This window comes from Acomys minous, assembly GCF_964271855.1.
Source record: "Acomys minous genome assembly, chromosome: 18".
NCBI lineage: Eukaryota > Metazoa > Chordata > Mammalia > Rodentia > Muridae > Acomys > Acomys minous.
Window position 1 is genome coordinate 69534178 of NC_140501.1, and position 27886 is coordinate 69562063.

The window sequence follows — 27886 nt, forward strand, 5'->3', positions numbered from 1 at the left end:
CAGAAAGTTGCATTCTGAAACCCCAAAAGACATCATAGAGTTAGAACTGGATGTTGTCATGGAGACATAAATCCTGCCCCTCCCCCAAGGAAATAATAAGTAGCATCAGAGTAGTCGGAGCACTGTGCCAGCACCAGCTCTGCCACACATAACAGAAGCTCCTGCTCTTGCTGCACTGCCAAGCGCCCCGGGTCAGGCAGGGGCTCTAAGCACCTGGACAAGGAATGACGCTATCACTCAGAGGGCCAGAGCGGTGAGTGCCGCCCTTTGGCACTGCCTGGCATTGCATCTGATGAGAAACAAGAGGAAAGAAAGAGAGGGAAAACCTTTAAGATTGGTCTCATATGTTCTGTCTTCTAAACTTTATATCAGTGTTTTTTTTTTTTAACTTAAAAAAGTTTCCTTAGAGCAGCATGACCTCTTCCCTTGGGTTGATGCTAGTGCCAATGTGTTTTAAAACCCGTGGTTGACCAGTGGATTCTTCTGGAATTCCTGTTCCTAGCCTTGGCCAGAATTACATTCAATGACGTCAAGCCTTGATCTGGACCACATAGCCCACCCTGAACTTTGGGACATGTGACACAGCATACTTGTGTCCACTCTGCCACCAACTATCTTGGAAGCTAAAAGCTCACATTTTCACTGCTGGGTCCATATTTAAATTGAAAGAGGGGGGGGGGGAGGGAAGAAAGGGAGGGAAGAAAATAGTGGCTTTTCTAAAGACATATTTTAAAGTATCATAAGTAAACTGGGCATGGTGGCACACACCTTTAATCCCAGAACTTGGGAGGCAGAGGCAGGTGGATCACTGTGAGTTCAAGGCCAGCCTGGTCTACAAAGCTACAGGACAGCCAAGGCTACCCAGAGAAACCCTGTCTTGAAAAACAAACAAGCAAATAAAAAAAGTATCACAAGTAAATACTAATATTCTCAATGGTGAAAAACATATGCAAACATTCTTTCATCAGAGAAAACGCCTTTGCAATCTCCTTTGAGGAATTCATCCACTGACTGCACTCAGAACAGCACAGCATGTGGTAGCCTGATTTTAATATTTAATTCAATGATGCATTGAAGGCCACAGATGCCAAGTTTACTCAGCTGAACTCATTTAGCAGCTTCTACAAGAAGCCTCAGCATGCTCTTTCAGTTGAGCACTTTCCAAACTAAGTGGGTCTTGGCAGCATTGTCACCTTGCACCCAGTATATAAATAAATAGAGGCAAAAGTCCTCATTGGGAGGCACATTAAGGCTTGGGTCATACATCAGCCCTTCTCAGCTGGCAACCAAAGGCATAATTCACATTGCTGCATAGCCCCCCTGTGATTGCTTATCCATTTCAGATCAATTCCAGGAGAGGATGTAAGCTTATTAGACCATAAGTTAAGAATCCTACAAACATTTGGGATTTACACTCTATTGGCTGAGTGTGCAATAATTAATCCGCTTACGAAATTAAATACATACCCTAAGGAATATTTATGGGCAGGTTGTCTGAAATTCTGTGAACTTCTGTGAAAATCACATGCCAATGGAACAAAAGGCAGTTTAACTAGCCTGGCTGGAGGTGGCAACCACTCAATTCTACGTGAGCATAAGTCTTGTGCTTCGTACCTCTAGCTCCCTGTAGCAGGCTCAGCAGCCACTAAGCAAGCATGGATAGACGGAGGAAGAGTCTGAACATGTACAGATATATCTCCTGTCGCTCCATAAGCAATCTAGTAACTTCCTCTTTACATAGCATGACATTGTATTTGTTATTATAAGTAATATAAAGTATGAAGGATGACCTAAGCATCTGAGGGATATTTGCAGGTTAAATGTAAATACTTTGCAGTTTTTATTACGGGTGTGTGTGTGTGTGTGCAGTGAGTGCCATGACACACGTGAAGGTCACAGAACAACTTCCAGGAGATGGTGGTCTCCTTCCAGCATGTGGCTCCTCGGAATCTAACTCAGATCCTTGCACTTGACAAATGCCCTCATCCTTGGAGCCATCTTGCAGCCCATTTTGCAATTTTTAAAAAGGAACTTGAGGATCCCATGTTTTGGTCCCCCAGTCAATCTTCAGTACATATCAAGAGGAAACTGCATTCAGTACTCAACTGTAGTTGCCTATGATCCACTTAAGAACGGAACTTTATTTGCTCAGTATTAGGTTGTTTAAACTTCAAGATTTACTCCTTGTTGATAACGAGTGCCAGTAAGTGGTTGCCTGGCTTCCTATGTGCTCTGCAGTTAACGGTTTACTGTTTGATTCATACAGTAATGTGTACAGTGCCTGCACATAAACCTGTCACTCTCTATTCTTCTCCTAGCAAAGTGTGGGGCCAAGGGAGTGGATGACTCTAGGAAGTCCATCAAAATGAAGGCAAGGGGATCAAATCACAATCCCGAGGACAGAGGTAATTGATATTTCCATCCAAGAAGAAAACCTCTTGCTGGCTCTCACTTGCTCCTTGGTCATTGGAATTCTTTAAGGAAACTCTCTCTCTGATACAAAGCTCACACTTAAACCCTGGATCTTGTTTCCTGTCATTCAACTGTAAAATTTCTCTTCTTAGGGAGCAGGAAAGGCACATATCTCTTTGTAAGTGTGCATCTCTTTGTAAGTGTGCGTTTGAGTTTGTCTACAGTCTAAAATTACTAAACAAGACTGCTTAACACTCTTGCCCTAAGGCTAGTTGAAGGGACCAAGAACAAAGGCTAGGATTTCTCTTTGAGAAAAGCAAACTAACTTCATAGCTTTGGTCCTGAACTAGGCTCACTCTTTCTTAAAGGAGGTTGCCTCAGCACTCCAAGCTGGTACCAAGGTTCTGCCTATAGTATCCAGGCAGGAATGAGCACACTTTTAAAACACAGTTTGGTTACCTCTTGCCTTCTTCCAAAACAGCATGTGAATCCCTGAAGACAGATGTGGAGGTTAAGGGGAGGGGTGTCATTGGATCAACCTTTTTCTGCTTTTCACTATTGGCTTATTGATGGGTTGTTCAGTCTAGCTTATTAGGGCTACCAGGGCCCAGGCTCTAACCCTACTATTGTCTGTACTTCTTTGGGGACTCTCCAGGTCACATTTCTGTGTTGCTGTGCCAGGCTAGTGCTTTGATTGCCTACCTTCAGAAATAGTACCCTTGGCTCTTGCTTCCTGACTCTTCCCATCTCCCCTAAAACCTCACCACCCTCTCTTCTCACCTTAATAACTGCTACTCTGGCCAGGTACGCTGGTAATGCCTGTAATCCCAGCACTTGGGAGGAAAAAGGGTCATCAACTTGATGCCAGCTTGGGATCCATAATGAAGTAAAGACCGCTCTGAGCTACACAGCAAGACCCGGTCTCAAAAAAAACATAGGGCTATGCAGACAGCTCAGTAAGTACAGTGCTTGCTGTGCAACTGTGAGGATCTGAATTTATTCACATAGCCTATCTTAAAAGTCAAGCATGGTAGGGCACGCTTGTAATCACAATGCTGGGTAGGTAGAGATGGGAAGATCTCTGGGGCTTGCTGGTCAACCAGCCCAACAAAATAGGTCAGTGAGCAAGAAACCTTGTCCCCCGCCTAAAGAAATGGCAAGGTGGATGGTTTCAGATGAATAACACTCAAGGTTGGTCCCTGGCCTCAAAATGTACACACACAACCACATACCCTCATAAACACACCCACACATCATATGAAAACAAAACAACAGCAAAGAAAAGACTAAACATTTGCACTTGATAGAGCTTTAGAAAAAGCTAATTCTTTCCGCGTCTCATTTTTGCCTATCCCCTGTTGGTCATCTACAATGTAACCTCTACCTTGAGGAAGAGACAGCGCAAAGACTGTAAGAGCCAGAGGACCGGGACACCTGCTGCTCATAGTGTCTTCTAAGCATGATGAGGCATCTGCATCATGAACTCTCAACAGTGTAGTTGCCTAAACAAGACTTGCAGAAGGACAGCACCAGATGGCATGCCAGCATGTGTGGAGTGTATCTCACAAGCACCACATTTAGCAAGCGGCAGCTGCCGATAGAAGGTGAATCCGTTTTCTTCAAGAAGGAGGTCCCTGATGTTCCCAGTCCCAAGTGGTCATCTTTAGACATATGTACATACAAGCAACATTAAATGGAGTTAGTAGGTTTGATAGGTAGGTAGGTAGGTATAGATAGATAGATTAGATAGACAGACACACAGACAGATGGATACATAGATGATGGGTAAATTAGACAGATGATAGATAGATAATAGATAGATAGATTACAGATATAAAATAGATTTATAGGTATATAAAACAATAATAATTAAATATAGAGTTTATAAATCTAAAAGAAGGATAACAAGGGAGGGTCTGCAGCAGAAAAGAAGGGGGATGATGTAAATGAGGTGCTCGTGTGTGACATTCAGGAGAAAACCAACATTTTAATGCGTAAATTTATATCATTTTCAATTTACAAATTTGTTTGTAAGTAATGCCATGTTTTACCATATTTGCTCACAATAATATGTGTTTATAATCATCCTAGAATTGGGGGAGCGATCTTTATAAAGTATCCCGAATAGTTTGGAGACAGTCAGGCTTTGGGAGCTAAGAGCTCCTTAATGTGCTCCAGCTCTTTTGGTTAAGAAGTTACATCTTATATTTAACTCTGTAGCTGAAATTCCATGACAATTTTTAATTTTCTACTATTGTTTTAATATGATTATGCATATGGTGATAAATCTTGTTTTGAGGCAGGGTTACACCAAGTAGCCCTAGCTGTCCTAGAATTCACTATGTAGACCTCACACCTTCAAATTCCCAGAGAATGCCTGTCTCTGCCTCCAGAGTGCTGGGATTAAAAGCATGCGCCAACATTCTTGGCTTTAAACAAAAATTTTCAAATGTTGCTGTTTTTCTAGTTGAATAAAAAAATTAATGAATTTGCCTTCATTTATCCTCACTGGTGTTTTTCCTGTCCTTAGGTATGAACTCCACACAGGAATGTGTCTGCTTTAGTGCAGCCTAAGCTGTAGGCTATCAGGACTGATCTGCATGTGTGGACGTGTAGCAGCACTGGCCTAGGAGGAAAAGCACACAGGCTAGTGCCAGGCATACTTCTAAGGGCTATAGATGGAACCAGTTGATTCATTCTTCACCAAGACTTATGAGTAGCCCCCGTTTGCAAGTCAGGACACTAAATGATGTGCAATAGTCACAAGGCTTGGAAGCAGCACCTTTGCCTCTTTAGTCATTTCTACACCTCACTGGCTTCTTCAAATAAGGCTCCAATATAGGCTCTCAAAATTAAATAATAAGGCAAAAAGTTAAAACCAAGTCTTTCTTATTGACTATCAAGACTTCCCAATCACCATCTTAGCCCTTTACCACATGGATTATACAGCACAGAAAATATGTTTAATTCTTCTATGGAGATATGCCAAAAAGCATCTGTAATCTGTGGTCATGAGCAGTTCAAACTTGAATGTGAGTCCCACTCCAAGTAAAGAACTGAAATAAAAATTACCCATAATCCCATTACTCAAAAAACCACTGTCCAATACACTGGCACATTTCCCTCCATTTTCTTTTCTACTTAAAATAATAATAATAAGCCGTATTTGAAAACAATTTTTATTTGGACCACTTAATTAAGAAATTTGTTCCTTCCTTCTTGGCAGGAAGATGGAGAAGAAAGGACTCCTGTTGTCTTTTCATTCTGCTCCAATGTGCTCGTTTCCTTCAAAGGCAGCTCAAGTCATTGGCAGAAAAATCAAATGAAGCATTATCCAGCCCCTGCTTCTTTTCCTAACTGAAAGACACATTCTCTAATTAAAATTATAGATTACCACAGCCTTAACTCATTAGCATCTGCCTTCTCATTTCCAATGACTGAGCACTTCTGGGCTGTAAATTGTTCCCAAAATGTTTGCTATGAAAGGGAGCGTCTAAGACTTCTCTAAACCCTATAGCTCTGCGCCTCTGGGAATGGCCTCAGGTTGGATATTTGTTTAATGATCAATAGAAGCTTCTATCCCTGCCTCTGAGTTTTTCAGAAAGTAGAATAACCAAGTCAATGTTTAACTGCATTCTTTAGTTCTGGAATGGCAAAGTAGAAGTTGAGGAGACGTCTCCATGGAAACCAGCCTCCCAGGAAGTGGCCAGAGAGGTTAGTGTTAGGGGACAGAACTGGAAAGATGTCATGAAGGAAACACCTGCTTTGGTAAGCTGAGGTAAGCTTCTGAAAATAGGTAACTTATTCAAGCTCCATAAAGGCCTGCAAGCCTCCTCCATCATGGTTTCCTTCTGCATTATCTTTCAGGGAAATGGGCCTGTGCCTCTCCAAGGCTCAGACTCAGGGGATCAGAGTCACACCGTTACAAAGCCAAGAAGTAAAGCCTCCCTCAGCTGAGCCTGTGTTCTTTGCATTGAACCGGAACCCGGAAGGAAAGATCTCATACTCATTGACAAGGCTGCAAGACCGAAACGGAGCTCTGGAAGGACAGCTGCCACCTCTTCGAGAAAGCCAGTATGGAAGACACCCTGCAGGTACACCAAAACTAAACCAAATCAAAAGATTTGCATGTCTGGGACTCAGGAGAGCTTAGGGAGAGTTACCTGGCTGTCTCCATGAGCTCTGACGAAACTGTTGAGAAGGAGACTATTATTCAGAGAGGACTGAATGTTTTTCAGCTGAATGTCTTCTGATACCTTCAAATGCTTATGTCAATTCTGGACAAAGGACTTTTCACCCTTTTAAATGAGAGGGGAAAGGCGTCTGGTCTCAGTGTGGTCCGTTGTGATTTCAACTTATGCCTACCCCCAGTACCCTACATAAATTACAAAGCCAAAGATGTGATCAGTGGTGGCAACTGTGCTCCAGTTGGAGTCTAAACTTAAGTCATTGTCTCCACGGAGATTTGATGCCTCCGACTTTGTGCTTTTGAGCGTAACACTTTACGAGTAAACTTCTCCAATGTGAATTTTGAAACAAGCCCAAACAATCAACTTACTATGTGAGGCAGAGTAGGTGAGCCCCTTTCTCTAATCCCATGTTCTTCATGGTCATAACAGAATTAAGGGGCTTTTTCCTACTATGATGAGGACACTCTGAGCCCAAAATAGCTGCAAGGTGTTCTTGGTTAATATTTATGATGTGTAAAACGTTTTCTGGTGAGCATAGTGATAATTAAAACAGATACCTTGGGATGAGAAACTCATGTTTCCATGTGTCATCTAGCACATAGTCCATATATCTGTGTCACCTTTTCTCCTCTTCACATTCCGCATTAGTAACACAAATGGACTCTCCTTCCATTTATTTTTGGGGGGATTTCATGGTATTAAATTAGTGGCCTGGAGAGAGAGCTCTGAGCTAGAGTACTTCCTTAGTACATGTGCAACCCTGGGGGATGACATGAGACTAAGCAGTAAGTTTCTAGTTTCCAGGCTATTCTGTGTTCAGTAATGCCTGTCATCAGTACATAGTTAATATTGCAACTATTTCTCTTTTTTAAGCAACCTGGAGGGATAAGAAAAGAAGGAATCAGACTAAAATGTTATCGCTTGCGTTCATGCAGAGACCCTGCTCTGTGTGTCTCATCTCTACCGTTAGGTGTATATAATTGAAAGACAGAAAATTGTATAGGTTAAGACTACTAGACAGTGATTAGCCTGGATGCCTAATTTGCCAATAAATTGATTTTAATGGTTTATTATTGCTCCCCATCCCCTATCCTTCAAGTATCCAGGGCCCTCTATCTTGACATCCCACTGAAACATGAAGAAACAAGTATTATCAAAAGGCATCCACCTCAAAGAATTCAAGTAAGTTGAACTTAAAAGTCTTCTTAAGAAATGCCTTCACTTTAATTCTTACATTCCTTTTCATCCATAATCACAAAAGAACCTTAAATACCTTGTTAATGAAGCGTGGTCACAAAGAATGTTGACCGTTGCAAAGACCACAGTATTAAGATTCCTTCATCAGTGATGTCACTTTTGAGGCTCATGACCCAAAAGAGTGTGTTAACAAGGACAAAGGCTAAAGATGTAAAGGACCTGAATCTAGCACTTAATTGACTGAGTATTGGAAAATGACAACTACCACTACTATTCAGGTCAAACATGACAGAAACCACTTCATCTGTGTCATTCATGCAGTCCTTTAGCCCAATATATGAAAGAATATGCCATCTTTGTTTTCTACATACGGTTCAAGAATGAAGTCGCTTTCCAAAAGACACTAGAGGCATTAGCCATTCCTTTATACTTCTAGCCATCAGTGTGAGTGATCTCTGTCTCCCCTTAGTGCCATCCTTTAATCTTCCTAGATGTTGGACACAGTCATTGAAGTTGAGACACTGTTACCAGATAGGGTAAAGCACACCTTTAATCCTAACCCCCAGGAGACAGGTGCAAGCAGATCTCCGAGTTCAAGGCCAGCCAGGGATACATCCTAACTATCTAAAAGAGAGGGGACCGGGCAAATAGGAACATTAGAGCAAGAGTTTTTTAATGCATCAACTTTGTTTTAAAATGTCATGGATTCCCTTTAGAGAGGTATGGATTCTAATAAGACATCTCATCCTAAAGAGGGAAAGAGAGCAGAAGGCATGGGCTGTCTGTGAGCAGAGAAAAGAAAACAGCCAAACCCAGCCTGCTGCACAATTCACCCAGGTGCCCATATGGTTAGAGCTCTTTGTTGAGGACTGTTTCTGTGTCATGTGGGTCTTATCTACTTGTCTTCTTTGGAAGTTCAAAATTACTACCTAAAGTGATTGTTACCTTTAGTTTCAAAAGAGCATTTCTTCCAGCAATTTTAGAAAATGTAAAGATATTGTTTAGTTCAAGAAAAGTAAAGGGTAAATGTAATAAATTAATGCCTGATTTAAAATTGTGAGCATATCTCTGGCTTAGCTGAGCAACCTAAAGCTGGCTTTATTCTTAAACTAAATGCCCTGACACTGGCTAGCTCAAACAAAAAATCACTACAACCAGAGAAATATATTTGTGTAGTACCCTCTAGACCACAGAATAATTTTAATGCTTACCAATCCTGAATAAGCTAAGGTTAGTTTTTTATTACCCCAAATTCAAAAAGAAGACCTGGATATTTCAGAGTCTGACTCTGTACCCCATAAATTAACAGACAACCTTAAGAACAAAGAATCAAGATGCATTATCTGAGCAAAGAGACTATGCTTTACTCAGTGTTATGTCTTCAGCCACTGACATGTGCCACACAAAAGTCTAGGAGATGATGAATGCAATCAGGTTCATCCTTGCTCAAAAGAAAGCACACCAAGTATACATAGATATCAGTGTGTTCGATTATAAGGATACAGGGATGTTTTGTTTTCTTTTGTTTGGTTTTTTTTTCCAAGACAGAGTTTCTCTGTATATCTTAGCTATCCTGGATTCACTTTGTAGACCAGGCTGGCCTTGAACTCACAGAGATCCACCTGCCTCTGCCTCCTGAGTGCTGTGATTAAAGGCATGCACCACCACCATCCAGCAATAAATGGATATTTTGTTGAACTCAAGAGTCGGGAGGTACTAGTTCTAAAAAGGCAAAATTCTATATAGCTGGCCTGAGTTCTCTGTTCACCTGCTTTCGTGTCTCCCAACAATCTACTTTCTCTGCTTCTGGGAACCACCTTAAACTTGAATCTTATATATCCAATCAAATGGACAGTCCAAATTCCTGTAAAGGAAAGATCTTATTGGTTCAGCTTTCCTGATGGTTCTAGCTTAGATCCAATAAGCTGGGAGCAGAGGATGTGCTTGGGCCACAGAAACGTGGGCAGAGGAGACATGCTGTTGGCTCTGCAGTCAGCTCCCAGATAAAAGGGAAATCACTAGGAACTTGGCAGACACCCCCAAAGATATCATCTATAATTATCTTCACAAATGAGGCTCAGCACATTTTTTCACCACAAATGGGTTTTTGAGAGAATAATAAATGCTGGGTTCCCATGACATGTTAATTAATAGCCTGATCTCTGCCAAAGAAAATTCTGAAAGTATTTTTAATTATTAAACCAAACCTAATTGCATCCTAAATAATTTGAGTTGGGTATTTGGCACTCGCCACTTCCTGAGCATCCCTCTACTCCTCATGGAGAAAGCACCTCTCTGGGAGGTGAGAGGAGGAAGCCTCTCTGCCTGGGAGCTTTTAATCAACAGTGCCCCGCCCCCACATGCCCCCTATGGAGAATTGATGGCAGCCAGCCACTAACTCCCTTGCCACCCCTCTCCCCTGAATATTGACCCAGGTAATCTAGCAGGATAATTCTCTGATTTCCAGAGATCTGCTCACACCGCAGCATCCTCTAGGGCTCACCCTGAACAACCTACTCACCATTCCACATTCCCTCAGACCTTCTCCATCCTGTCTTTTTCCCCTGCACGCTATTTTCCATTGAAGATGTTGGTACTTTACTTGAGAATCCCTAATTTTAGCAAAATGCTCCCAAATCCAGTTTTATCTGAGCACTTGACATCAGCACAGGAGGAAAATTCCACACCTGATCTCATATGGTAGTTTTCAGCCAAAAAGCAAAAACACTGAAATAGTGTGTAAATTTACCTTCTGCTAGTGTGCCTGGAAAACACACGGAAAAAAACTCTGTTTAGACTTGGGTCCCATTACCAGGACATCTTACTATAAACATACAAAAATTTGAAAATCAAAAATAAAATCTCAAACTCGAAACACTACTGGTCCCAAGAAATTCAAGTAAAAGATACTCAGCATATATAATACATGTAGTAGTAGGATTTTGATAAGTGCTGGCACCAAAGTCCCCACAGAAACAGGTGGCACACTGAAATTACAGCAATTCAGGGAAGTTCAGTTAAGAGAAGAGCCAAATACACTGCAGTAACCATTGGAGGTGGTTGGCGGGTAACCAGCTACAGGCCTAGGCAAGAGAAGAGATTTCTGGGGCCTGAAAAGAAAAAGTCAGGGAGAAGAGGCTGCACTGAGGGCAAGAGTGACCTTCCACTGAGGGACACATTCGCCCCATGCTACCTACCTCATGACAGGCCAGAGCCCAAATACCTAATCCATCCTCATCCCCTCAGTGGCTACACCCAGTGGGAAGCCAGAGTGGAGAAGCTTCTGCTGTTGCTGCATGGGCACAAGCAGAGAACAGCTGGTGAGGCGGTGAGCGGCTCTGGAGAGACCGACCTGGCAACACAGCATTCGGCGGCAGGCTTTCTCTTCAGGCTTCGAGGCTAGGACTTTCTTACCGCTGAGTGTTAAATGCGATCGATTTTTGTCCCCCACCTATTAAAATGATCACATGCACCCCCACACAGAGAAGTGTTCACCCACAGAAAGATAAACAATCCGGTGGCTCTTCTTTTCCTGTTACAGTGTGGCACTTATAATGCTGAGCCGTGCTTGTATTTCCGGCATAAACCTGACTGGCTCATGAACTAAGTAAACAAACACATACATGGCTGCGCTGGATTTGTGTATCTGCCTTAATGAGTGAGATAGAGCTACACCTTCTCAATACAGTCTTACACCAGCTTTGCCATGTAGATTGAATTGGTCTTATAAAGTAAGATTTTTTTGTCCCTCTTTCCCAAAACATTTATTATAACACAGGATTGCTCTATTTCCCTGACATTTAGTAAAACGTATCTCCAAACCATTTTTAGACTCTTCGGCATTTAAAGAAAGTGATAATTTTTCTGACTAGCTTAATTTATGGGTCAGGGTTGGTTTGAGTATCTTATTCTTTCTGAGTAATCTTTGGAAATTATCCATTTACTAAAGCTTTTAAATTTATTGCTACAGAGTTTTATGTTCCTCATAGTCAACCTTGTGCTAAGTGAAATGAATCTTCCAGCTTACAAATTGAAGGATGTGTTTGCAGGTGTGTGTGTGTGTGTGTGTGTGTGTGTGTGTGTGTGTGTGTGTGTGTGTGTGTGTGTTAGCTGCAGGTTTGTGTCAGATGTCTTCTTTAATCACCCTCAACTTTGTTTATTAACACGGAGTCTCTCCCTGAACTAATTCGAAGTTTACCCAGTTTGTCCTGGAAATCCCATTTCCAACTCCCAAGGACTAGGTCTCACACTTTGGTGGTGAGCATTTTTATCTGCTGAGGCATCTCCCCAGCCCCAGGTACATTATTTCAGCTTTTAGTACTGAGCAATGAACCCATGGCCTCCTACATGTTAAAACAACACGCTTTACTGCTCAGATCCACGCTAGCCCTGCAGCTCTGGCATAGTAAGAGGCATGATGGAGAACTCAGCCCTGATTCCCAGTTGTGAGCTGGGTCTTCCATGGAGTATTTTCCTGTCCTCTGCTGACTATACACTCCTGACAGTGCCACCTGCCCTAAGTGTCTTATGGATTGGCTCTGCACAAACATTTGCATTTCTGGTGTGTTTTTCTGATCTAGGGAAATATTTATTATCTTGTACTAAGGCCAAATCATGATGTGTTGGGAGGTTTTGTTCTGTTTTGTTTTGTTGTTGTTGTTCATTCTGTTGGTTTTGTTTGTTTGGGGTTTTGGTTTGTTTGTTTGTTTGTCTGTTTGGCTTTCATGTGTAGCTGTTAAGAACAAAGAATGTTCCTGAAAGGTAACTGCATTGCAAGGACTTGATTAGAAATTCTTCCTGAGCCTTAAGTTATCTTGATGGTCATCTACATAAAGCTGTCACAGGACACTTTCTCCACTTCCCAGAATCTTAAAAGATACACTCCTAAGAGATTGCACCAGACAAATGCTACATTTTCTTTGGGTTGCTCTGGCCCACCTTTCTTTTCTTGCTAATCAAAATCCTAAGTCAGTGACTGTCACCAAGTGCCTTTCGTTGTGGCCTTTGGTTGATTTACTCTCCATTCCCAACACCTTAGCACATACTCCAACTAATGATATTGATCATGTATCTCAGAAATCTTCAGGCAAATATTTCCTAAGTTAAAAAGTGAAAAAGTACCATCCTACCACTTCTCTTAGCAATTCCTTCCTGTGTGTTTCCTCTGCAAGAGATGGAGCAGGACATCTTCCTTCCCCTGTAGGGAAAGGGACCTGTGTGTTTGTGAAGCCAGGATTCTGTATTGCTTCCCAGGGCAAATTCTATACAGGTGGAAGTGTGTGCAAGTGTCACTTGCTGCCATCTAGTGGCTTTGTAAAGAGAATGAGAGCTTCTTTGGGTTTGGTTTTTGTTGTTGTTGTTGTTGTTTGTTTGTTTTTGTTTTTGTTTTTTCCAGAAAATACTTGCCTAGAAAGTTCTTAACAATATCTACCATTATTCTTGATGAGAAATGTGAGCTTAAATAGAAAGCTGAGAACAATGGAAAGGAGCCGGCTGTGGCTCAGACTGGTCCAAAGATTACTTTTCAAATGGCTAAAATATCTTGGGTTCTTCAGATTTGGTATTCATACTACAAACACAAGTCATCTATGGTCTACTCAGATGTGGCTCCTTTATTCACTTGCGGCAACATGGATCACTCCAGACCCCAACCTTCAAAGAAGTCCTCGGTGTCTCTGGGGGAGTTCTGAAAGCTATCTGCTCCCAAGACATAGCCCAAACCTGGGGACTCTCCAGCCCCAGGTTTTTTTGCAATGGGATTTTGTTTTGCAATGGGAGGGCATTCTGAAAAATCATACATGGGGGTGGGGGGGACAATGAGGTGAAGATCATAGCTTGACTCTGGGCACACATCTGAGCTTGAATCCCAGTGATATCACTTTCCGTCAGGGCAAACTTGGACAAGTCATTAGCCTTTCTAAAACGGGGACCCTTGTAATTTACACATGAGGGCCACCTGAGGACGACATGTGATGGTGCATCTACCTGAGGACATAGTATGGCAACACAGCCATACAGTCTCATGAATACACAAATCCTGAAGTCATGCACCTTTCTGTTTTCCCTTCATCCAACCCCCATCCCTGGCTGTCATAGATCCTTCCTCCCATGGGTGTCTGTAAGGTTCCCGCTCCTTCAGTTTCTCCCCCACAGCATTCTGACACAATCAGACACTACCTCCTGAACCACCATCCTCATGCCCTGAAAAGCTGAGGGTGAGGGGAACAAACAAGCTTTACTTGGTCACCTTCACTGTTTCTTCACTGGGTTAAGTTATAGGGCGAGAACTTGTGGGGACTGTGCCTCATAGTCACCACTGAGGACTACTGAGGTGTCTAAGGATGCTTCTTGGTGAGTCAAGGACGGACAGCCACATCCTGCCTCAAATAGGCTGCCTGGATGGGAAGAGCTCAGCTCTGTCTCCTTGCATGAACAAACTCTGCAGACATCCCTCTGCATGTCAGTGAAAGGAGACTAGCTTTGTCTCCTATGCTCAGCTTTGTAGAGCCCAAATTATTCTGAAGAGAAGAAGGCAGGGCATGGGGCTGGGGTGGTGGTTCAATGGGGGAGAGTGTTTGCTGTGCAAGGATGGTACCTTGATACCCAACACACACACACACCAAACAAGCAACAACAACAACAATAGCAACAACCTAAGAAGTCACATCTGGAAGCATTCAACTATGACATTGCACATCTGTAAACATCTTTAAAGCCAGCACAGATTGGGCACACTGGCCAGCCATCTAGTGGAAACAGTTACAAGCTCAGTGAGAGACTCTGCCTCAAATGATGGTGATAATAATATTGAGATCTAGAGAGAGAGAGAGAGAGAGAGAGAGAGAGAGAGAGAGAGAGAGAGAAGAGAGAAGCGCAGGCAAGTTAGACAGATCCATGAATATACTTCTGCTCAGTTTTAGTGAGCCTTTTAAGCTCCAATAAAATGTCTCCCATAAAACCTAGACCCTGATAGAAAAAGATGTCTCCACCATGTGTTAGCACTTTGCAGTTTCCTTCTAAGCATGTCTTGTCACCCATGGGTGGTTTAGGAAAGATCAGATGTGTCTCCAGTGTCTCATCTTTACTAGTCTACAACCCTAGAAAATTGGTAACTTTGAACATGGCCCCCTCAGCACAAAAGAACAAGTGTTCAACTCTCTGACGAAGATTTAGATTAATAGCTCATGGGGGAAAATGTGATAGAACAATTAAAAAAAAAACTCCAAAGGTCAAAAGCCTTTCTCACAGAAGACGACGGTGACACTGTGGAAATCGTCTTCCCTGCGCGCATGCCCAGGAGTAAGAGCGGCTTTCACACAGTGCTTAGGTAGTTTAAAGTCTCTGCTTTTGTGTCTCATGGCATGAGGGATGCTGAATACTCTAAATATTGGACTTCTAGAAGCTTGAACCCGTTGACCTGCCACAAGTAATTACCTTTGAGAGGTTTCCGAGCCAGCAAGAAGCCAGAACAAGGCACAAAGCAAAGGTGAGCTGCGGCTGTTACTGACTGGGGGAAGTGGGTGAGACTGGGGGAGTCGCTCTTTTCATGGTTCCCCTTCACATGGGAGTTCAAAGCCAGAGCAGACCGTTGAGTCCTTGGCAGCTGGAATGTTTGAAGCCTCTGTGCTTGCCCATTCCTGCCTCCAACTGGCAAGTGCTCTCCAGTCTCGGATGAGGCCGGCCTCTGTCAGCTTTGTGGAGCGAACAGAGCCACGTAGATGAAACGGGAATGTTCCATGGAGACTTGACGGTTCTTGAAGTTTTTAAAGCTGTGGTGGGAGAGAGGCAGCAGAGCTCTTCCCGTCACTCCTCCTGATTTTAAAACTCCCTCCACTCTCGGTCTCCGGGAAGGATCTTATCTAGAAGTTATTCCAGATTTCTGTGCCACAGCCTTCATCAAAATGTAACCCCATGAAGGTCTTCTGTTAGCTTTGTCCTGCTGGCTAAAAACCGAAAGCTGTTAGCAGCGGTCATTCTCAGACCCTGCCCTGACTCATTCTGGAGGCAACGAGACACTGTTGCGTGGTGTAGGAGAGACACCCGCGGGCCCTAGGTCCTCAGGTTCACGCGTAAGACGCTGACATTGGAAACATTCTGCACCATTGAACACATTGTCCACAGGGCAGCACAAAGGGCTGTCTCAACTCTCTCCTTTACCTCTGGGCAACAGCAGGTGACAAATGAAAAAAAACAAAAACAAAAACATTCACTTCTGCTTGCCTTTTACTATGCCACTGACTGTCATAACAAATTAAGAGAGACCAGCAGACTTGTAAGTAGTTGTTTCAAATCCTCCCTTACCTGCTGTGCTCCCCTGTGCTTATATTTGATTGTAAGAACATATTATAGAGATTCAGGTTCCCTGAGCCACTTGGGGCTTCTCCTCTCATTTCCTAGCCAGCTAGTCAATGCTAGAAAGCACAAGAAGAGGAAAGAAGGCCTCCTTAAACTCAGACACTTTTCTAGAGAGCTACTAAAAGCATCTGTTGGCAGAGGGGATGGTATTTTGTAGAAGTGAGCTTATCGAAGTGACTGTGTCAAAACCCTTGCATTCCAGGCTTGCAAAACTCTGCAAGACCCTTGGAAACCCTACGAGAGACAGCAGGTTGCCACTTTATTCACTGACAGCTATACAAAGGACTTGTCAGGGACACACACGGGCACACCTTTACCCTGGCAGAAGGTCACTATGAATTATGGTGGCTTAAGATCTCCTGCTCCAAGAAGGGCCGAAGGCTGTGGGTGGCGACAGTCAGTGACATCACCCCATACTAACAGACATGGCATCTTTCACAACAGGAACTTGAGAAAATTCAGCTTCCAATGTACACTTCTGGGAAAAGACAATATTTACATAAGATGCAAATGATGGAGATGAACCATAAGAGGCAGCAGGTAAAGACAAGAGGGTCACATTTACCAAAGATGGAGGGCATGGTCCCTGTGCCACCCAGACCAGCCTGGACTCAGCCCCAGCGCTGAAGCTGCCACTACATCATCTGGGAGAAACAGGAAGATGACCTTTGCTCCCAATGAGTCCGTTTTCCTTTTTCACTTATCTTCAAGATTAGATCTGTGCTTCAAGCACCCTTCTTAATATACTTTTTACATTTATTTCTTTATTTTGAGGAAGTATAGAGAGCCCACACGTGCTGCAGTACATGTCTGGCGGTCAGAGGCCAACTTTTGATAGTAGGGTTTTTTTTTTCTTCCATCATACGGGTTCTGGGTATCAAACTGAAATTGTCAGTCTTGGCAGCAGGCTCCCTTAGCCACTGAGCCATCTCACGGGTCCCCCAACTGTCCTTTTTGTTTGTTCGTTTGTTTCTGTATTTTGTTTTTGATGGGGCGTCTCATTATGTAGCCCCGGCTGGCGTGGAGCTCACTCTGTAGCCCAGGATGGTCTTCTGCCTTGTGAGTGTTGGGATTAAAGCTGTGTGCACTGAAGCCTAGCTTGTGTCTCTTAAAAACAAGCTGCCCTCTGACCTTCTGGATGCAGCCAGAAAATGGGGTAGATAATGTTCAGCGCTTGGTTTAGAGGGGACGGAAGTCAGTCTCGGTTCTGAGGCGCGGACCTCTTCCCACAACCCGCGCCACAGAAGTTCCCGTGGAGAAACACTTTGTGCTGGGCGTGCTTACACGCCACGCTCGGGAGGAGGGCCAGCCTGGGTTACATAAAAAGTTTCAGGACAGCCTGAGTGACCTATGGAGCGAAACTCTGTTTCCAAAAGAAAAAAATAAGCAAGGCTTTTGCCTTGGTCCTTTTCTGTTACTGTAAGAGAATACCAGAGATGTGGTAATTGATAACGACGATGAATTTATTGCTCGTTGTTCTGGAGGCAGCGAAATCTAAGACTGAGATACTGGCAGTTGATGAAAGGCAACATAACACAACACAAGCAGAGGACATGGCAGGTGACAATGTTCGTGAGAGTGAGGGGTCAGGAGCGAGAGCGACCCAAGGCAGACAAGCCTGCATTTATAGCTTTTTTTCGTGGAGAACTAGCCTCCTCCTGAGAGTGGACCCTCTTAAAGACACGCCTATAAATTAGCATAAGGATTGGGGCTGGCTCCAACTCATAAATGTGGGAGGACACACTGGGACACTTTCTCCAGTAAAGTTCTGCACCTGTCCTACCCTAGACCCCACTCTCTAAGGCAGCACCCTGTGGTTCTGTCCTCTGCAGTTCCAAATACCTCTCCTACAGACAGAGGCCGACAGGCAACCTCATTTCATTGGTCACACTCCCCCTGTGAGGCAGTGAGCATGCGCAGCTTCCTCCTAACAAACCTGAGACTAAAGTTCCCACACCACGTGACTGGAAGAGAAGCACTCCAGTGTGCTCAAGGGTGCCCGGGAGGTCTGGGAACTGTCCCCTTGTGATGCTGCCGATGCTGATCTGTTCTGGGGAAGGCAGTGTGGGAGAACATTAACCACTTCTAGGTGATCATTTCAGTCCCAAATGGAGCTGAGGAAGAGTCTTCAGAGCATATCGACACTTGATATTCAAAAGCTGAAGGACCATAATGGCAATAAAATCACCCAAAGCCTGTCAAGGAGCAATGGCTGTGGCATTCTCACCATACTGCCTGATGAAACCAGGCACAGAGACCCAGGTGAGTCGTTTCTTTAGTAAAAGCATTTCACATGTTGGTTTCGTTTGATTTGGGAGTTTAGTTTTTGTTTTTTGTTTTGTTTTGTTTTTTGTTGTTTTGGTTTTGTTTTTTGTTTGTTTTGGTTTTGGTTTTGTTTTTGGTTTGTTGTTGTTGTTTTTTTTTTAAAGACAGGGTTTCCTCTGTGTAGCCTTGGCTGGGCTAGACTCACTTTGTAGACCAGGCTGGCCTTGAACTCACATCGATACACCTGCCTCTGCCTCTCGAGTGCTGGGATTAAAGGGGTGGGCCACTATGCCCGGTTGGGAGGTTAGTGTTTTAAGAACAGGCTAGAACGTTTTTAAAACTAGCTCAGGCTCGTTTCAGACTCACTATTGTGGTCAAAGATGACCTTGAACTTCTGATCCTCCTGCCTCCACCTCCCAAGCACTGTATTACACCACTGCCCCTGGTTTTAGAACCCAGAGCTTTGTACATGGCAGGCAATCACTCTAGCCACCTCCACCATCACTAGTCCCCTAGTTTTGTTCTGAGACAAGGTCAGACTTGAACTTAAGATTCCCCCTGCCTCTGGTTTTGTTGTGTTGTGTTGTGTTGTTTGTTTTGTTTTTGAGCACTGAGATGCAAGCATATTTTGGTTTTTTTTTCCTTAATTTATTCACTTTACATCCTTCTCAAAGCCCCCTCCTCTCCTCCCAGATGCCCCCATACACTTCTCCCCCCCCCCATTCTCCCCTCTTTTTCTCTTCAGAGAAGGGGGAGCCCCCCACCCCAGGGTACTAGCCTACCCTGGCACATTAGGTGTATACAGGACTGGGCGCATCCATACTCTCCCACTGAGGCCAGACAAGACAGCCCAGTTAGAGGAATTGGATCCAAAGGCAGGCATCAGAGTCAGAGAGGGCCCCTGCTCCAGGTGTTAGGGGGCCCACAGGAAAATCAAACTGCACATCTGCTACATATGTGTAGAAGACCTAGGTCCAGCCCATGCATGCTCTTTGGTTGATAGTTCAGTCTCTGTGAGCCCCCATGGGCCCAGGATAGTTGACTCTGTAGGTCTTCTGGTGTCCTTGACTCCTCCTGCTCCCTCAGTTATCCCTTCAACTCGTCCATGGGATTCCCTGAGCTCTGTCTGATGTTGGCTGTGGGTCTCTGCGTCTGTTTCCATCAGCTGCTGGGTGAAGCCTCAGAGGAGTTATCTAGGCGCCTGTCTGCAAGGATAGCAGAGTAACATTGATAGTTAGGGTTGGTTCTCAGCCATGAGATGAGTCTCAAGTAGGACCAGTCTTTGGTTGGCCATTCCCTCAAACTCTGCTCCATCGTTGTCCCTGCACATCTTGTAGGCAGGACACATTTGGGGTGGAAGGTTTTGTGGATAGGATGGTGTCCGTATCCCTCCACTGGCAGTCCTGCCTGGCTGCAGTAGGTGGTCACTTCAAGCTCCATATGGCCCACCAGCTGGGAGTCTCAGCTAGAGCCATCCCCATAGACTCCTGGGAGCCTCTCCTATCCTAGAATTCTCTTTCCCAGTCCTCCCCCCCCCAACTCCCCCATCTGATCCCCGGTTCCCCTCACCACCCCCTCTCCCACCCAGTTCCCTCTCCATCCACTTCCAATATCTAATTTATTTCGCCTTCTGAGAGAGATTCAAACATCCTCCCTTGCGCCCTCCTTGTTGCTTAGCTTCTTTGGGTCTTGGATTGTAGCATGGCTATCCTGTCCTTTATTGCTAATATCCACTTATAAGTGAGTACATACCATGCATGTCATTTGGGGTTTGGGTTACTGTAAAAAGAATTTTTATTTGCCTGTTTCAACTGTTGTCTTGTAGGCTTACTGCCTCAGGCCACTAGCCTAGTCCTGGAAGCTCCTAGCCTCCGTACACTCTAACCTAGGCCTAGGCCTGGAAGCTCCTAGCCTCCGTACACTCTAACCTAGGCCTAGGCCTGGAAGCTCCTAGCCTCCATACACTCTAACCTAGGCCTAGGCCTGGAAGCTCCTAGCCTCCATACAATCTAACCTAGGCCTAGGCCTGGAAGCTCCTAGCCTCCATACACTCTAACCTAGGCCTAGGCCTGGAAGCTCCTAGCCTCTGTACACTCTAACCTAGGCCTAGAATGTTTTCAGCCTCTGAGACTCACTGCTGAATAAGCTCAATAAGCTTTCTTGTTCTTCCTGAGCTCTGGGCTGGCTGGCTCAATTCAACTGCTCTGGCTCAAACTCCTCTCCTGGCTGACTTATTCAATCTGGCTTCTCTCTCGGCCTCTGAATTGCTCTGCTTGGCCTCACACTAACTCCAGCAATCTTTTCTAATCTTCTGGCTCCTGTCTTTACCTGTGTCTAGCTTGTTCTCTCTCTGCAACCTGTCTCTCATTACTGTTCCTGTAAAACTCTGTCTCTCTGTGTGTCTCTGTCTGTCTGTCTGTCTCTTTCTGTGTGTGTGTGTGTGTGTGTGTGTGTGTGTGTCTGTCTGTCTGTCTGTCTGTCTGTCTGTCTGTCTGTCTCTGTCTCTCTCTCTGTCTGTCTTTCCCCCTCTCTGTATGTGTATGTCTCTCTCTCTCTCTCTCTCTCTCTCTCTCTCTCTCTCTCTCTCTCTCTCTCTCTCTCTCCCCATTGCACCTTAAGTAGCTTCTCTTTCCTCTCTGTTCTTGTGAGAGTTGGGCATATCCTATTTTATCAAATCTTTATCTGATTCATCACTTTCTGCCACTAAATTAAACATCACTTTCACAATGGTGCTTCCTTCTAAAAACTAACTTTACCTTCATTGTTTGCAATTGAAGGTGTGTCCCACCATGCCTGAACCTAAGCTTTTCTTTCTATGATACTTTCTCTATTCCAGGTTGGCCTTGACCTCAGATCTGCTTGTCTTTGTCTCCTGGATTAAAGGCATCTTTATATTCCAGTGGATCACATAGACCTAGAAGGTCTTTGGATATAATCTCTTGCCAGAGCAGCCATATTCTGAATTAACATTCCTCTACATGTTACCTCATTCAAGATGATGTTTTCTAGTTCTATCCATTTGCCTGCAAATTTCATGATGTCCTTGTTTTTAATAGCTGAGTAATACCACATTGTCTTTATCCATTCTTCAGTTGAAGGACATCTAGGTTGTCTGGCTATTATGAATAAAGCCACTATGAACATAGTTGAACACGTGTCCTTGTGGTATGGTGGAGCATATTTGGGGTATATGCCCAGGAGTGGTATAGTTAGGTCTTGAGGTAGAACTATTCCCAATTTTCTAAGAAACCACCAAATTGTTTTCCAAAGTGGTTGTATAAGTTTGCACTCCCACCAGCAATGGAGGAATATTCTCCTTTCTCCATAACCTTGCCAGCATGTGCTATCACTTGAGTTTTTTATCTTAGCCATTCTGATGGGTATAAGCTAGAATCTCAGAGTCATTTTGATTTGCATTTCCCTGATGAATAAGAATGTTGAGCACTTCTTTAAGTGTTTCTCGGCCATTTGTTACTCCTTTGTTGGGAATTCTGTTTAGCTCTGTACCCCATTTTTAATTGGGTTATTTGATTTGCTGGTGTCTGATTTCTTGAGTTCTTTATATATTTTGGCTTTTAGGCTTCTGTTGGATATAAGAATGGTGAAGATATTTTCCCAGATTGTAGGCTACCATTTTATCTTATTAACAGTGTCCTTTGCCTTATAGAAGCATTTTAGATTCATGAGGTCCAATTTATTAATTGCTGAACTTAGTGCCTGAGCTGTGGGTGTTCTACTTAGGAAGTTGTCTCCTGTGCCAATGAGTTATAGGCTCTTCCTCACTTTCTCTTCTAATAGATTGAGTGTGTCTGGTTTTATGTTGAGGTCTTTGATCCACTTGGCCTTGAATTTTGTGATAAATGTGGATCTATGTGCAAACCTGACCACACCACTCCCCTGCTTAGAAGGCAGTCACCTGGCTGGAGAGCTGGCTCAGTGGTCCAGAATGCCTATCATTCTTCCAAAAGACCCAAGTGTGGTTCCCAACCCACATGTATGGTAGTTCAAAACTGTCTGTAACTCCAGCTTGGGGGATCTGATGCCCTCTTCCAGCCTCCTCCAGAATCTGCTCACACATGTCATAAAGGCATACAAAGACATAATTACAAAGAAAAATAAATTTTAAAAATGCTGTCAGATCCCTGTGAACCTAAGGATAAAAGCTCAACTCCATAATGGGGGATGCAAAACCTTCCAGGACCTGGCCACTGCCCACCTTCCGATTGCATCCACACACTAGCCTTGGATTGTTCTGGGCTTTCCAGCAGACACCGTCATTCAATTAGAGTGCCCATTAAGTTTTCCCGGTAGAAAGCCACATGTGTTCTGTATGGTTGACACACAGAGGTTGCCATGCTGTGGGCAAAGTCCTACATCTGTAGGCCTGACCATGGTGGAACTACAGAAATGCCAAGTCAGGTCTAAGACGGAAAACCAGCTGCTGAAGGAGATGCTGTCCCTGTTCCTAAGAACAAGATTCTTAACAAATGAATTAATTAAACAAAAGACAGAATACTTGAAATTCAGCTTGGGGCACCCACGTTACCTATGCCCCACTCTCAGACAGAGGTCTGTTGCCAAACAAACAACTTTTGCAACTGAAAAAAAATACTGACAAAACAACCAAGAAAAAGGGGCTCAGCTAAAGTTGAACACTCCGAGTCATCTCCTGAGAACAAGCCTAAATACATGCACATCGGCAAGGGCCTTGGAAAATGTGCCAGGCTTGAAGGACCCAGGAGGGACAGGATACAGGGATTTCCATCACTTTCCTCGGGCTTTTTAAAGAAGCTTCACTCTGTTCCAGCTGCAGTCTGTTGCTCTCTCTCTCTCTCTCTCTCTCTCTCTCTCTCTCTCTCTCTCTCTCTCTCTCTCTGTGTGTGTGTGTGTGTGTGTGTGTGTGTGTGTGTGTGTGTCTCACTCTCCCTACCCCTAATCTCAAGAACAGATCAACCAGCTGGTGCTGTGATCTGTCACAAATTCACACAACTAGAAGGTAAGAGTTAATACTCACCCATAATGTAACACAGCCAGAACTCAAGGTCACATCTTCATGGCTACCACAGCCTCCCTTGGATGTTAAAGATTCACAGCTCTGTCTAGAGCAACCTTGAAACGTAAGCAGGCCTAACATGGTGACCCGTCTTTGAAGAGAAGGCTGCGCTCTCGAGGTCTGGACAGAAGCTAAAGAAGCTCACAGACGCTGGCCTTTCTAGGCCACGTCAAGGACCTCTGTAGGGTGGGAGCAGAGAGAGGCACCCCAGCTGGAGTCAGCTACTGGACATACAAGGAGGGATGGCTGTCTCAACAAATTGAGACTGGCTCAGCAACAGAGGTCCCTGGGGAGTGGGGACCTTCCCAGCTCCCAAGCCTGTCCTGAACCAACATTTCTAGATAAGAGGTGACCGAAGAGCCCTACATGTTAGTTCTCCATGTGACCCTGGAGATCAGCTGACCTCAGATGGACTTGATCGCAGAGGGTGCAATCAACAATCAAAGTCTATGAGAATTCGTCTTTCTTTGCGATGACTGGGTGTGTGTGTAAATATGCTTGACAGAATGCATCTAAAAAAATGTACCTTGCTGCCATGAGGTAAAAATTCTAATTGTTCTCATTAAAATGGGATCACAAATAATTAGGATCATTTAGAGGGAGACGTTTGCAGGCAGTGTCCTTGCCTGCTGCCAAAGATACTGGAAAGGGAAATTTATTACTTCCTTTTCTGGTCGCTGTGACAAAAACTCTGACAAGAGCCCTGTGGAAGGAAGAATTCACTTTGGTTCGCAGTTCTGCAATATAACCCGTTACAGCAGGGAAGACAACGAGACTAGCAGGGAAGATGTGACCAGCAAGGGCAGGATGCTGGTCACATTGCACCTGCAGCCAGGAAGCAGAGATGGATACTGGCCCTGCAGCTTGCTTTCTTCTCTGTCCTTTCAATCTACCCAGGGGGGGACCCTAGCCTATAGGATGGTGCCGCCCACATTTTGGGTATGTCTTGCCTCCTCTGTTAAACCTCTGCAAGCACCATTACAGATACACCTAGGGGTGTGTCTCCTAGGTGACTGCAAACCCAGTCAGCTGACAATGACAATTAATTGTCACAAGAAGTGAAGTAAGTATCACCACCATCCTCCTGTTGCTTCCACTATTGATGCACAGCCCTGTGGACAGAAACTTACAGGATACTGGGATAACAATGGACAGCTAGGATTTTGGAAAGTGATTTTAATCACAGTTCTTCTTCTATGAACCCCAAGAGGTCAGGATTGTTACCACCTCTGTTTCACAGATGAGGAGCCCAGATCCAGAGAAATCCATGCGCAAGGTCACAGCCAGGGAGTGAGAGATGAAACTTCTCGGGATTCCTTGATCCAGAGGCGTCACACTTGACTGCTCTTGCCACAGGTGCTGGCAGAGGGTCCTTCCTGCTGCTCACAGGGAACTCCTTTGACTGCTGTCCCTGTCTTCTAAAAGTGGCTCGCTTTCCTTCCTCCTGAGAGTGGGATGTAGCCAAGCTTATATACAGACCTGAGCATCCTGGTAGTCGGGGTCTGGCAAGGCAGGTCCTCTGTTCCAGCCTTCACTGACGTAATGGTATGGCCGCCATTTCTTGTTTCCCTCCAGAAAATAGGGTGAGAATTTTAGCCTCCTGCGAGACAAAAGTAAGGGTCAGCTTTCTACTGCCCCTTTAAAACCTTTAAACTTTTTATATGCTTACATAATAAATCATGCATACAATCATATAAAATATGTAGTTATGTACAGCATAAAGTGAGCTTCACTCTTTTTGGTGTACAGTTCTGGGAGGTTTACCATGTTCATGTAGCCTCTGAGCTTTCCAGAGGCATGACGTGGAGACAGTTGAAGGACAAGCACAGACATTGGGCTCCAAGTCCTTCAGGGAGCCCCAGCAGTACACTCTCCTGATAGCAGGCACGCCTTTCTCTTCCTAGAGCAGGGTCTTACACACAGCAGCCGTCCCATCAGAGCGTTTTCTGCAGTTTTATTTTAAAGAGAACAAGTAAGTACATCTATTGCTTCACTTTTGTGACTCTATATTTTCACGTGTGTAAAATAGATATAACTAATACCAGGCCATGTGGGGCTCATGTAAAGTTAGTCTCATTTGTACTAAAGCACATATAAGGGCCAGGCATGTTGCTCCACTGGCAAAGTGTTTGTCCCACAAGCATGAGGACTTGACTTTGGATCTTTAGTACACATGTAAAAAGCCAGGTCATGGCAGAAGGCATGTGTAATCCCAGTGCTAGAGAGGCAGAGATAGGGGACCCTTGAGGCCTGCTGGCCAACCAAGCTAGCCTGGCCAGTGAGCTCTGGGTTCAGTGAGAGGCCCTGTTTCAACAATTAAGGTGGAGAGCAATTGAAGTGACACTCGCCCTAAACCTCTGGCTTCCAAATGCACCTGTGCATACATAGTCCCCACCCCCTGGGTACACACACAAAAACTAAGGCTCAGACAAATGCACAGGAATGTGGATAAAACGGAAGGGGGAAGATAGAGCTGATATCTGTATCAGTTCCTTGTTTCCCCGAAACAACAAAATAACTGATAGTAGCAACTTAAGGAAGGATTTATTTTGGCTCACAGTTTCAGTTAATAAAGTCTAGCAAGGAAGGTATGGCGTCAGAGTAGGAGGCCGCTGGCTACACCCCATCCCATGTGCATCACACACAACTTTAGCCTGGAGCAGTCATGGCACCCAGAATGCTGTGGGATGCACGTTATCAAACCCACCACTACTAGACATCTTGCCATTTCAAAGCTCTGCTACTCGGTAGACGTTTCCAGAGAGTCCCGGTTCTCAGAGATGTCTCTCGATTGCAATTCCTAGCTCATTTTCAGAACAGAGGTAACTGGCATGCTTAAGCAGAAGTGTTTCCCAGGTCCCGGGCGCCATAATTTCCCACAGGCTGTGCTTCTCTGATTACTCATCGTCTCGTTCGTTTATTCATCCTTCTAATGACAAAAGTATAGAAATGTGCTTTTGCTTTTCTGGATTTCTTTGTGTCTTTTCGTTTTGAGGTACATCTTTACTCAGTGTGCATCAGTGGAGGACCGTGAACTGCTGGTCCTCCTGCCCCCACCTCCTGAGTTCTAAGAATACAGGCATTTGCCGCCACCCTGTGTTTGTTGTTGTTGTTCACTCTGTATTGTGCATATAAATCAAGCACTCTACCAACTGAGCTCTACCCTGTCCCCTAATTTTTAGATGGTTCAGCTGAAAGCAATATTGTGGTATAACAGTGTGTGGATGAGTTGGAGGTGTAGGTTTGTTTCACTAGTCTTGTTACTTTTAGGTCATTAAAGACATTTTAAATAGCAGCTAAAAATTAATATTTACAGAGCTGACTGTGTGTGTGTGTGTGTGTGTGTGTGTGTGTGTGTGTGTGTGTGTGTGTGTGTGTGTGTTTGGTGGTGGTGGTGGTGGTGGTGCTGCTGCTGCTGCTGCTGCTGCTGCTGCTGTTAAAACAATGAATAATCCCCATGTTGCACAAAGGAAAACCAGAACAAAGCAAAAGTAGCAAGAGAGTTCCTGGCCAGAATCCAGCTGGGCTGGAAGGCACACCTGAGGGGCAGTGTTCGTGGCTTTTGTTCCAACATTGGTAGTGACTGTTGCTCCTGCACTGGCTGGGGTCCAACCTCACAGTCTTTTGACACCAGCTAGTTTTGAAAGACCTTTGGAAAGGAAATGAAGTGGGAAGGGATGAGCACTTACTGTCACTTAAGTCCAAGAACACAGCAGGACCTTTGTGTAAACAACAGTGTTTCCAGGGTAGGGGGTAGGGTGACTAAAACATTTGCATAAAGGGTTTACCAGATAGGGGACACAAAAAGATTTTAATTCCTTGTGGCAAACAACAGTTTTACAGTTTACAAAAAAGGCTACAAATTAATTTTTCTTGCAGTATTAGCCTCAAGTAAGTTATTCTGTGATAATAAGAGCATTTTAAATAATCATTCTTAAGGAGAAACTCAAAACACTTTTGCTCTTTTGCAGGAAAGCCACAGGATGAAGAATTCTTGGACTATCACACAGAGGATGACTGTTGTGTCCGGAAAGTTGGCAAAATGGAAACATGGCTCCGTGAACAGGAAGCCCAGGGACAGCTTTCCTGGGACAGCTCTGGCTCTGACTCAGACGAACTTGAAGATGAGAGGAGGCCACGAGCACTGGTGAGGACCAGGACAGAGAGGGTCCCGCTTTATGATGAGTTTTACGACAGAGAATAAGGACACTGCACACTACCCCAGGAAGTGAGAACATTGGCTGCTTTGGGGTTCCCAACCCCCCACAAAAATCATTCACATTTGCATATGAACTATTCTGAGGGATGTGACTTACTTTGGTACCCAGAAAGGATGTCATCTGGAGTCTTGTGGTTAACAGGTTTGTCACATATGCTGTAAGTCTATTCCTTAAAGCTGAGGGGCTGACACCAA

General features: G+C 44.3%; 1 protein-coding gene across 4 annotated transcripts; it reads left to right on the plus strand.

The window, feature by feature from the left end:
• Positions 1-126: 126 nt before the first annotated feature.
• Positions 127-27886, plus strand: CCDC198 (coiled-coil domain containing 198). 4 transcript variants are annotated; one of them, XR_014776573.1, is made up of 11 exons: positions 127-253; positions 2319-2405; positions 6055-6190; positions 6280-6506; positions 7702-7784; positions 15199-15285; positions 16599-16694; positions 18257-18416; positions 24713-24828; positions 25266-25444; positions 27444-27574. XR_014776573.1 is itself a non-coding variant. In XM_084768064.1 (9 exons), the coding sequence occupies exons 4-9, from the start codon at positions 6284-6286 to the stop codon at positions 27674-27676; spliced, it is 882 nt and encodes a 293-aa protein (XP_084624190.1). In that variant the 5' UTR covers positions 134-253; positions 2319-2405; positions 6055-6190; positions 6280-6283; the 3' UTR covers positions 27677-27886. The 4 variants fall into 4 exon arrangements, 3 of the variants coding, with proteins under 3 accessions (XP_084624191.1, XP_084624190.1, XP_084624192.1); XM_084768064.1 differs by lacking the exons at positions 24713-24828; positions 25266-25444 and having other exon boundaries at positions 134-253; positions 27444-27886; XM_084768065.1 differs by lacking the exons at positions 16599-16694; positions 24713-24828; positions 25266-25444 and having other exon boundaries at positions 130-253; positions 27444-27886.

Coding starts and splice junctions, on each gene's coding strand:
- CCDC198 (XM_084768064.1), top strand. CDS start 6,284: ATGGGCCTGTGCCTCTCCAAGGCTCAGACTCAGGGGATCAGAGTCACA. Junction 16,695..18,256: donor TGAACCATAAGAGGCAGCAG/GTAAAGACAAGA, acceptor TGATCATTTCAG/TCCCAAATGGAGCTGAGGAA. Junction 18,417..27,443: donor AACCAGGCACAGAGACCCAG/GTGAGTCGTTTC, acceptor GCTCTTTTGCAG/GAAAGCCACAGGATGAAGAA.